Raw genomic sequence first — 11,708 nt, 5'->3', positions numbered from 1 at the left:
GCAGCGGGCAGGCCGGGGAGCGCAGACCTCCTATGCTGCCTACAATCAGCGCGAACCTGGGTCCCGTAATATGGCACCACATCGTCGTGGTGGGCAGCTTTGAATCTCTGGGGCCCCGGCACTCGCCCGGGTCAGCCGGGTGCTGACGCCGGGCCTGCCTGCAATACATGAGTATTGCAGAGTATTATCATGAACAAGCAATCATCTGATTGCTTGTTCGTGTCCCATGGTAGATCAAGTAAAAAAATGTAAAAAAAAAAAAAATTTCAATAAAAAATAACTTTATAAATCACTAAAAATGCCCATAAGCCCCAAAACATATAAAGAGACATATAACGCTCAAAAAAGTCTAAATCATAACACAAACCTCACATATATAGTATCACCGAGTCCGTAACAATCCATAGAATAAAACTAAATAACTATTTAACCCATATGATGAACGCCGTAAAAAAAAACTTTAAAAACCCGCCAAAAATTATGATTTTTACCTATTATATCCCACTAAAAATGCAATAAAAAGTGATCAACAAAACATATGTACTCCAGAATGGAGGGTTTTATTTGGCAAATTTAGTAAAACATAAGAAAAAATATTCATGTCTGGTATCCCCATAATCGACCCATAGAATAAAGATAACATGATTATTAGGCTATACGGTGAACACGAAAAAAAAAAAAGTAAAAAATCCGGTACGGAATTGATGCTTTTCTACTCATGACCTCAAAAAAAGTTCCTAAATTTTCAACAATAGGTGATACCAACCCCAAAATGGTAACACTGGAAAAAGCATCTCATCCTGCAAAAAAAATGCCGTCACATGGCCCAAATAACGGAAAAGCGAAAATTTTATAGCTTTCAAAAGGGGGCAATGAGAAAACTAAAATCCTGGCAGCTGCCGGGCTCCTTCCCTTCTGTGCCTCGCTGTGCCCCCATAAAACAAGTCACGGCCACATGTGGTGGGTCTCTGCACTCAGGAGAAATTGTACAACAAATTTTATGGTGGGTTTGCTCTTTTTATCTTTTGGAAATGTGTAAATTTTAGGGCTAAATGAACGTATAACTGACAAAATTTGACCGTTCTAAATTTCACCGCCATTTTTATTCAATTACTTGAAGATCTCAAGGGGTTAACAATCTTCGTAAATGCTGTTTCTGATCGCTATTCGATTTGTAAGCCGCGTAACGTTAAAAATAAATTATCCAGACATTTCAAAAATTATGAAAAAGTAAAGTAGACATATGGGAAATGTTATTTAGGTGCTAAATCTATCTGCCTGAAAACGCAGTGATTCCGAATTTCGAAAATGCCAAGTTTTTCTAAAAATTCATAATTTTTTTCTTTTTTTGTAAATAAACGCAAAACTTATCAGCCAAAATGTACAACATGTGGAGAAAAAACAAACTCAGAATCGCTTTGATAAGTAACACTTTTCAAAAGTTATAACCATATAAAGAGACGCAGGCCAGAATCCAAAAAATGGGACTGAGCCTTAAGCTACAAAATGGCTGCGTCCTTAAGGGGTTAAGCAGCCGCAGTGTTTATAAACAGCATATATACACATCTGCACTCCCTTTCTATCCCTGACATTTTATTTATCCTGAACAAACAATCCGGAGAATTAGAAGCACAAGGGCAGATTGTATGTTTGCCATTAGTCCCAGTGTGAACAACAGTGGGACTAGGAAATTTTACACTCTTATTTACAGAAGTCATTGGAACCATTTGCTTATTCCATTTTATATGTATCTAATAAAGGTTATGTTTTAAATCACACCCACAACGTTTTCACCTATCCCTTTAATCAGTAAATTGATTTCTATATGGTGGTGTCCATCCGTGAGTGAGCTCTATACCAGTATTTGCATTATTATTACTACCTCTGTATCTAGGATTCATTTTTGCTTTTTTTTGTTTATTTGGTATTACAGCCGAACAAAACTGTCTGAGGTCAGTTACACAAAAAATGTGGAATTGTTTGTGTACCTACAAAAGTGTGTGACAATCCTGGACCTAGTTCCTTAAAACTTTTACATGCCAATAAACATTTCCGCAATTTCTAAATTTAAACATAACTGTACAACAAAAGATTGAACAGTTTCTTACATTCCTATTTAAATGACCGCTAGGAATGTTGTTAAACCAGTGACAAGTATTCACTCAATATAGTTGTAAAAGTTACTGCTCTTTTTCATCCATTTGGCTTTTTTTAAATTTTGGAAACCAGCACTAGTCACTGTAGGTTCAAGTACATTTATATATTTCTTGTTCACATATTGAATGCATATCTCCAATGTGTTTTTATCCTTTGTGAATTTCACACCAGTTTCTATGCCAGAACACAGTTTGCCATCCCATATGAAAATATATTATAAGGATGATGGGATATTTAATAATTAAGACATGTTAGCTCTATTTTGCCTCAATTCTAGTTCTTAACCATGAATCAACTAATAACCAAGTCACCATGGCCTCCATATCACTGGTGTATTGGCTGTAGTGTATATTTCCTTTGTGAACATCCTCTCTTGTCTAAACTAAAAGATTTCCAAGGTCTTTTTGATGTGAGCAGTAATGTAGTCAATGAAGTCAACATGAAGCCAATGTGAAGCCACTTTCTATGGTACTATTTTGTGCCTTTATGAGGTACTATATGCCTCCATAAAATAAAAGTATTAGCATTCCTTAGAATTTAGACTATATTTTTCTTAAATGAAAGGTATATAGCAGTATGGTATGGCCACAAAAAGTCTCAGGTACAATTTATACAACAGGGACTCCCACCGCCACAGTTAGTCATTTAAAGGATACATTTTTGCAATATAGATTCCAGCAATACTATGTCTGACTTTCTCTCCAGTCAGTAGCCCTACTTACACGACTGGTTACGTCATGAACCAAGTATGTTACTCCAAGTGACCATAACCTTTGCTTATTATGGCCTTTAGCAGTATACTTTGGAACTGTTACCATGGTCATGCAAACTGTATTTGCATTTTGCTTATTCTTGCAGAAAAAATGACTTTAAGCTAAAATTGTTTAATTATTGGTATTTACAAGGGTTTGGCCAATTCCGCAGACACCTTAGTGACCTAATACCTAACATCCTGTGGCTGTGCCTGAAGCACTAGAACAAACGGTATATAAGAAGCTCCAAGAATCTCAGAGCCTATACAGCTGCCATCTAATCTACTCAGGTAAAGCAACAAGGCCATATCTCTTTTGTACAGTCTAGCAACAACTACCGCAAGTAGTCTTTCATTATTATTATTATTATTATTGTTAATATTATTATTATTATATCTAATCAAACATCCTATACATGATCATACAGATCACTAAAATACATAGAGGTATCACACAGTATGCTACAGGTCCACTGTATGATCCGTTAATGTGCTTTGTACAGGCATATTTACCTTTATGTATTAGATGCCTTAGGGTATGCATAAGCATCAATATATCAATGATCACTAAATAAAATGTGATAATTGACCATAGTTTTCTTCTATATTCTAGGCACCATGAAGGTTTTACTAGCTTTATTGTTGGCACTGTGTTCTGTTTTGACAGGTAAGGGTATTCTCAGCAGTAGTAAATGTGTGGCATTGCCATGTTATCTAATGTGCATTGTTCTGCTTTCTTCATGTAGTGCATGCCGTAACTGAACAGCTTTGTGATGCATCTGTCAATTGTACCTGTGACCCCACTAAGTACAATACATCAGGTAATATAGAGGCATTAATAACATTATCAGTAATAACACATTCCAGCAGCAGTTTTTTTTATTAATAATCAATCTAAGTAGCATATATTCAATGTCATGCATGGCTTTTTATTAATGTAACTAGTTTGTTTAAAATATTATTATTAAATGAAAACTGCTGATACATGATGCTTATCTTTTGTACTATAAGATCATATACATGTATGCTACCTATAAACCCTGAGTACATTTGTAATGATGGTAAAACAAGTTTAACAATTCCTTCCTCTTGTTTAGTTGTACCACCCAATGTAACTGTCAGCTGCCCCAATGGAGTGATGGTCATTTACATTTCAAAATGCCAATTGGAAAAGAATCTGTTTAATAGCACTAACTTATCACTGTCCAATTTCACTGGTTATGAATGTGCAAGTAGTGAATACATTGTGGATGGAGAAATAGAAGTAGGCTTCCACAATCCATTGAATTCCGCAAAGTGTGGCAACAATGTAACTGTAAGTAAAAGCAAATTATAGCTCAATATATTGTAACCATCATACTATGTTTTTCTTAGATCAGGTCTGCTATTGAGCAGGTTTGTGGCCAATAATATAAAAAAAAATCTTCTTGTGAAGCTGTGGTTTGCTCTAATTCAATCAGTGGCTCTGATTTGGGCCCCACCCATGGATTCTACCCGACCTATGAGTTATTAGATCACATGGCCCATATTTAGCATAGATGTCACATCCACTCCACACTGACTCCCTTTTATACACTGCCAATCTCACTAGGAGTACTTTCACCTCCTCATTATTTTCAGGCACCTTTAAATGTCTTTCGAATTAAAGACTTGACACTCCCCATCTTTAAAGCTCTTGACCCTGAACAACTTGAGGTCAGCTTCTGAACAGCTTTTCCCAGCCTCCTCTACCTATCCACAAATTTTAACTTACTGCCAGTCATTACCGGGCTCTGGGCTTTTTTTTTTAATTTTAACACAATGAGACATGCTGGGGAATAGGTAATTGTAGTCCTAAATATTCATCTGTCTATTACCCTCTAGACCCACGGTTACCTTTCCCATGATAGTCAAAGCATTGTTGGCATACATCAAGAGGTCTATGTACTATCGATCCAACTTTTGGCAGATTATATCTTTATGGACTGATGCTTACTGCCTATTCTGTATCTCTATTCTGAGATACCACTTAGTATCTCTTTCACTAAATGGGTCGTGTTTGACCTTCTGTTCAAGTATTTGTATTTATGCTAAAATGCTGTCTATATAAGTTTTTTATATAATTCATAGATAAAATGTCTATAATGGCAATTTTTCTTTTCATCTAGGTAAATTCAACACATGTCATTTATTCCAATATCCTATACATTTATGCAGCACAACGTGATATTATATCCAGAAATAACTACACTCAGGAACTGAGCTGTGTCTACCCCTTGATTTATCCAGTCAAACTTAATGTGACCTTGACACCAATAGTAGTGTGAGTTCTCTTTCCTTAATTGTCTTCCAGATCTATAGAGCTTGGCTATCCTTTTTCTTGAATGTGGGAGATAGCTGACTCTGCATACATTAAATTAAAATACTTCTATTATTTTTCATGCTAATCTTATGTTATTATTACTAATATAAGACAATGTTATAGTTCATGTGAATATTCCACATTACATCTGTAAATGTGTGAACAAAAGCACAAAATAAAGAACATAAGAAGTGAATAATACCAATGTAGATGGGAGACCGATAATAGTTAACAAACCTTTTGTGTAATTTTTAGGACCAAACCAATAACAGTGCCAGGTGTAACTGGACAACTGGAGATTACTATGGGAGTCTTTATAGAAAATACATTTACTGTAATGTTAACTGAGAACGCAGTGGTAAATGTTGAAGATACACTTTATATTCGAGTATGGATGCCAACCTTGGAAGCTGACACATTTTCCATTAAAGTAATTAGGATATATGCCACCCCAGGAGGAACTGGACCCCAGGATGGGATGGTGTTTAATCTAACAAGTGGTTTCGATGGGTATGAATTCAATTAAATTTCAATTTCAATTCAGTTCAATTTCTCTTAAAGAGGAGCTCTATGAAAATTCTCTATGATACGTAAAATAACATATTTTAAGATAAGAAAAATCAATAATCACATGCATATTATGATATGCAGGGGCACCAAAATATGTTTTGATGTTTCTATGACACTTCATTTAAACTGCAGAAAAAAATCATATTTGACATATATTCGGCAGAAGACAGGTGCCCACGTTTAACAAAATTGTCTAAAAGTAGGAGGGTGCAGATCTAGGTCTATGATAAATGAACAAGTTTGTTTTGACAAACTCACTGGGGCAGATTTATCAGCTGCCTAAGAGTAAGAATGTTGTTAGTTGCCAATGGCAACCAATTACAGCTCCCCTTTAAAATATTCATGAGCACTGTTAAAATGAAAGCTGAGCTGTAATTGGTAGCCATTGGCAACTTTGCCCCACTATGTTTGTCTGAAGCATTTATTGGCCTGAACATTGAGCAGCTGAACTGCTATGCTGAGTTCAGTTCGGCTGCTTAGTGGTAAAGCCAGTAAATCTGGCAGATACACAGTTTGTGATAGAAAAATTGCTAGTTAGTGTGTCACTAGCCTTGAATCTTGAGAAATATAAGGCTTCTGTGGTCCATCAAAGTGGTTGATGCTTAATGATAAATGGGGACGGTCCACAGCGCTGCTTCACCCCTGGACTGCCCCTCCTACTCCATAGGCCAGCGGTGACTACCGCACATCATGCGGCAGTCATCGCCCCTAAACCCGCCCCCTTATGAATATGCCAACCGCTTACAGTGTGGTCCGGTGTTTTCTATTGTGGAGCGCGGCAGTGTTTGCTAGCGTTATCAGAGGTTTGCGATAACGCTAGATGTGTAACACTGCTGCATCTGTTGTAGAACTAGGAGCTGATTATTTTACTAAGCAGCTCCTAGTGCCGTTTTTACAGGTGACAGGTCCTCTTTAAGCTATTCACACTCCCATATATTGTAACATTTCAATATAATATTGGGGAGGGTAAATGAGCAGCACTTGACAAATATGAGCAAAAGATAAGAAAATATAAACAAGGATTCAATACATTGGTAAGTGGACAACCATGTACTTATTTTTATCTGTTATGTTTAGGTGCCCAGACCCTCAATATGGCATTGGCCTCATTTCTGTTTTGCAAAATGGTAACGGTACTGAAGCAAGATTTGCAATGAAAGTCTTCAAGATTACTAACCAAGATTATGTAAAGCTCTTTGCAGATGTTACCATTTGTACTTCTGCTTGTCCCTCGGTAAGTATGTTTCCATTTGACTTTACCCAAATGTGCAATATGATTCACATAATATTGTTTTATTGTGCCCTAGAATTTAAAACATTTCAAAATTCTGCCTCATCAAATGCTTCAAGTATACCATTGTAATGTATTTTAATAAATATACAGACGGTCCCCTACTTAAGAACACTCGACTTACATACGACCCCTAGTTACAAACGGACCTCTGGATATTGGTAATTTATTGTACTTTAGTCCTAGGCTACAATGATCAGCTGTAACAGTTATCACAGGTGTCTGTAATGAAGCTTTAGTGTTAATATTGATTCTTATGACAACCCAACATTTTTAAAATCCAATTGTTACAGAGACCAAAAAAGTTCTGGCTGGGATTACAATGATAAAATATACAGTTCCGACTTACATACAAACTCAACTTAAGAACAAACCTACAGACCCTATCTTGTATGTAACCCGGGGACTGCCTGTATGTTCCAATAATCTTCATTAATCAAGCTCTGTTTCCATAGGTTCAAACATTGATAATATGTTTAAAGGACATCTACCACCAAAATGAAGAATAGTAAGCCAAATACACTGACTTACTGGCGTGTTCCCCCTCTGGCATGATCCGCTCTTCTTTATGCTTCCTATACCCTCGTGTTTAAAAAAAAGCTTTTAAAATTATGCAATAGAGCCCAAGGCTCATTTGCATTATTTTAAAAGTAGTTTTTGGTAAAAACAAGGTCATAAAAAGCTTAAAGGAGAAAAGAAGAGCCTGTCAGAGGGGGCACAAGCCAGCATATCAGTGTGCTTGGTTAACAATCTTTCATCCTTGTGGTAGATTTCCTTTAAAGGAAATATACCATCCATATCAAGCATAATAAACCAGGGGCACTTACTCTGGTAATCTTCTTATATTTGTTATCTATGGCCTCCTTCCTTCTAAAATCAACTTTTAAATGAGTCTGGAGGGCTATGGGGAGTGTTACCCTAGTCCCTCTGTAATCCTGCTTTACAGGCTATTGGACTCTCACCCTCTCCCCTACACTTCCTGCTTGCATCATTGTAAAAGTTGATTTTAGAAGGAAGCAGGCCATAGATAAATATAAGATGCATGGGTCAATGAGTAAATTTTCCTGGTTTATCCATGCTTGTGATGGTAGATTTCCTTTAAATATGTCCAGTTAAAATGCATTAGAGACGCACTTAAATCCATTTGTTACAGGATGATTAGCTTTACGGATATTATTGTTTTGCTATATTGTATCACATATGTATATATGTGAAGTCAACCAAATCCACCTAGTTACAGCTTTGTAAGGAACTTGAAAGCTTGTTGCAATATGTTTAATAAAAATTGGATTTCCTTAACAAGACCTAAACAAAATTGAGGTTGTACACAAATAAGCCATGAACACTATAGAGGTGCAAGAAGTGTTTCAGACCTATATGATTGTCATTTACTGAGATCAGTAGTAGCTAGTAGCTTTCTGCATAACCTATATTCAAACAACAGCATATTTGTTTCATACATTTTCCCAAACTCCAAAATATTATGTACCATATATACTCGAGTATATGCCGACCCGAGTATAAGCCGAGGCCCCTAATTTTACCACAAAATACTGGGAAAACCTATTGACTCGAGTATAAGCCGAGGGTGGAAAATGCATTGGTCACAGCCTCCCCAGTATATAGCCTGCCAGCCCCTGCCCCAGTGTATATAGCCTGCCAGCCCCTGCCCCAGTGTATATAGCCTACCAGCCCCTGCCCCAGTGTATATAGCCTGCCAGCCCCTGCCCCAGTGTATATAGCCTGCCAGACCCTGCCCCAGTGTATATAGCCTGCCAGACCCTGCCCCAGTGTATATTAGCCTGCCAGACCCTGCCCCAGTGTATATTAACCTGCCAGACCCTGCCCCAGTGTATATAGCCTGCCAGACCCTGCCCCAGTGTATATTAGCCTGCCAGACCCTGCCCCAGTGTATATAGCCTGCCAGACCCTGCCCCAGTGTATATAGCCTGCCAGACCCTGCCCCAGTGTATATAGCCTGCCGCCACTGCCGGACAGATCGCACAGAAGATATACAGGGGTCGCCGGAAAGGTGAGTTTAGATATATTTATTTTTTTGACTTGAGTATAAGCCAAGTTTGGGTTTTTCAGCACATTTTTTGTGCTTATACTCGAGTATATAAGGTATATGAAAATATCAACAAGAGGATAGGGACATGTTAATGAGGAATAGACTATGAGATTATGGTGAAATCCGTAATTGTTTCTTTGAGATATAAGATGTTGACTTGTCCTGATCATGTGACATTTTCAGATGAATTCTGCTAATATCTAGATTTCCCAGTAAAACACCCTTTCATCTGTCCACAACCTTCTGATAGCATAAAATATCATGTAAATATGTGTGCTGGAGTTGTCTTAACAGATGAATGTGTGACTGGTATATTTTTTTATGTTCCTTATTTAAATGTCTAATGCACTAATTATAGTAGATATAAAATATTTTAATATAATTGTTTTTTCTCCATGTCTCAGAACTGCAAGGAGAGAGCTGGGAAATCATACTTACCAGACAATGTGGCAAGCCTGAGTGTGGAGCTAACTGCAAGTAAGGAAAAATCACTGGAATATATAGGTGTAATATACGCTGACATACTGCACTGTATAACAAGCTAGGACATTGTACTGAGCTTTCTGACTGGGGGACCACACTCTAAACAAGGCTTATGTGTCTCCAATTTTAATCTCATATAAATTTCCGATGTTATCTTTGCACACAGATAATAGCCCTGTAAAAATATACTATGGATACAGGTAATAAGGTCTAAACATAGCTCTCAATAGTAAAGTCTTTTCCTTGATCCTAATGGCCTTGCTATAAGAGGTCTGATTATAGTTTTTTTTTACAGTTTTACAGTTGAAGCCCCCTTTATTTATCTCTCTTATTTAATATTCTGAATAACAGATATAATGTGTGCTGTTAACCACTTTCCTGCTTCCTACTTACAGGCGACAATCTTTCTTCTGGAGCCACCGACTGTAAGTATTTCATTATATTTTATGCAATTTTTCAAAAACTAAATGTATAATATTAGTCATTTATTACTTTTTTAAAAATATTTTGATGAGAACACTTAATAAAAAATACCAACAAGTTAATTTTATCATTTTGCATCTGCATGGTATCCATTTTCCTCTGATCCTCATAAACTACAGTCTATGAGTGATCAGTCAAAAACAGGAAAATCACAAATTAATCTTTGTTGATTTTTTCTGCAAGTTTGCTACCAATTCCACAATTTGATGAGAAGTTTTATTAAAGAAAAGTTTAGTTTTTTTGTTTGTAAATAAAAACTACTCATTGTATACAGTACTAGAAAACCCAATTTTTTTAGCCAAATCTCATTCGCATGTTGCAGTCAAAAATCTGCATCAACTCTACACAGAAGTGGACCTCCATTGTGGATTTTAGATACATTGCATGTCCATTTCTGCTGTGGATGTAAGATCTATTAAGGTCAGCAAACAGGGCTGTATGTGCAGAGGTTATAGCTGTGTCCACAGCCTCTCTGCAGTGATGACTTGCTCTTAAATCACACATCACAAGACAGAAACAGTGTGAATTAATACTGCTGGAGCGAATTATGACAATGTACTCTTTATGTTTTACTGTAGGCTTCTCCATGGTGTGGACCTTGGTATCACTCATTTCCTCTCTTCTCTTTGCAAAGTATATTTAAAGAATTTTCATATATTGATATAGTCAAAACATGGCAGAATTCTGATGCCCTAAATTGGACGAAACAAACTGATTTTAACAATTCAATCAAGCTCGAAAAAGAAATGGCAGACACGTACCAGCTGTTCTAAGCCTAATGCATCTGTGCGCTACTTAAAAGGAGACTTATGCAATGATACATAACCGTACATCCTGCTTCTTCACTCAAAGCTGCTGCTAGATCCTATTTAATTAACCTCTGCTTGTGTTTCCAGTATAACAGGCATGATATGGCCAAAAGGCCTAGTGCTTGTTACAAGCTTAATTTATTTAGGGATTGTGGGAAACATTTGGCTATAAGCTACATCTTTATAGAGATAAACTACTTCTATAATTGTACTGTCATGTCCTGTAATACAATCTGTGCAACTGAATGTATAACAATATAAATATTTTCATATGTTTTATTTTATTAACCAATTTATAGCTTTTCTTGTATTTAATAAATGTAATTGCAATATATCTATATTTATCTTTCCATTCTTACAGTAAGACAATCTTGAGTTATGTTCCAAATTTCTCAGATTGGAACACCAAAAGATGGGAAAATCCTCTGGTGTGCCCCAGAGTAATCATGACACCATTGTTGAACCCAACAGACCAATGGAATCCACTTTTTTGAGTTAACTCTCTTCCGAAGCAGGCAAAAGCAATGATATTATCACTAATGCCTGCGTCAGGTTATAGAAAGCTCAAGACATAGGCCAAGAGAAGGACTTCAAATAACTGCAAGCGGGTATTTTCTGGTGCTGCATTCAGATAGAGATCTCCTATGTAAAGTCCCCACACTGTACAGGATATGTGGATACAGTTTTAAAGTTTTGGTCTAATTGAATGGCATACTCAGAGGTCAAAACTAGATTTTTATTGAATAACAGGT

General features: G+C 36.7%; 1 protein-coding gene across 1 annotated transcript; it reads left to right on the top strand.

Moving 5' to 3' along the window:
- Positions 1 to 3,107: 3,107 nt before the first annotated feature.
- On the top strand, positions 3,108 to 11,290 carry LOC140116630 (uromodulin-like). Its single transcript, XM_072133103.1, has 10 exons — positions 3,108 to 3,199; positions 3,522 to 3,575; positions 3,655 to 3,729; positions 4,006 to 4,223; positions 5,056 to 5,210; positions 5,505 to 5,759; positions 6,897 to 7,053; positions 9,586 to 9,658; positions 10,060 to 10,089; positions 10,726 to 11,290. The coding sequence occupies exons 2-10, from the start codon at positions 3,527 to 3,529 to the stop codon at positions 10,788 to 10,790; spliced, it is 1,077 nt and encodes a 358-aa protein (XP_071989204.1). The 5' UTR covers positions 3,108 to 3,199; positions 3,522 to 3,526; the 3' UTR covers positions 10,791 to 11,290.
- Positions 11,291 to 11,708: the final 418 nt, after the last annotated feature.

Source organism: Engystomops pustulosus, chromosome 2 (genome assembly GCF_040894005.1).
Source record: "Engystomops pustulosus chromosome 2, aEngPut4.maternal, whole genome shotgun sequence".
NCBI classification, from domain to species: Eukaryota; Metazoa; Chordata; class Amphibia; order Anura; family Leptodactylidae; genus Engystomops; species Engystomops pustulosus.
Note: the sequence above shows the minus strand (reverse complement) of the source record. Positions and strands in the feature narration are given on the sequence as shown.

Bases quoted from the DNA above. Each gene is read 5' to 3' on its own strand.
- LOC140116630 (XM_072133103.1), top strand. From the start codon at position 3,527: ATGAAGGTTTTACTAGCTTTATTGTTGGCACTGTGTTCTGTTTTGACA. The intron at 3,576-3,654 runs GTAAGGGTATTC...TTCTTCATGTAG, and splicing joins ACTGTGTTCTGTTTTGACAG to TGCATGCCGTAACTGAACAG. The intron at 9,659-10,059 runs GTAAGGAAAAAT...TCCTACTTACAG, and splicing joins GAGTGTGGAGCTAACTGCAA to GCGACAATCTTTCTTCTGGA.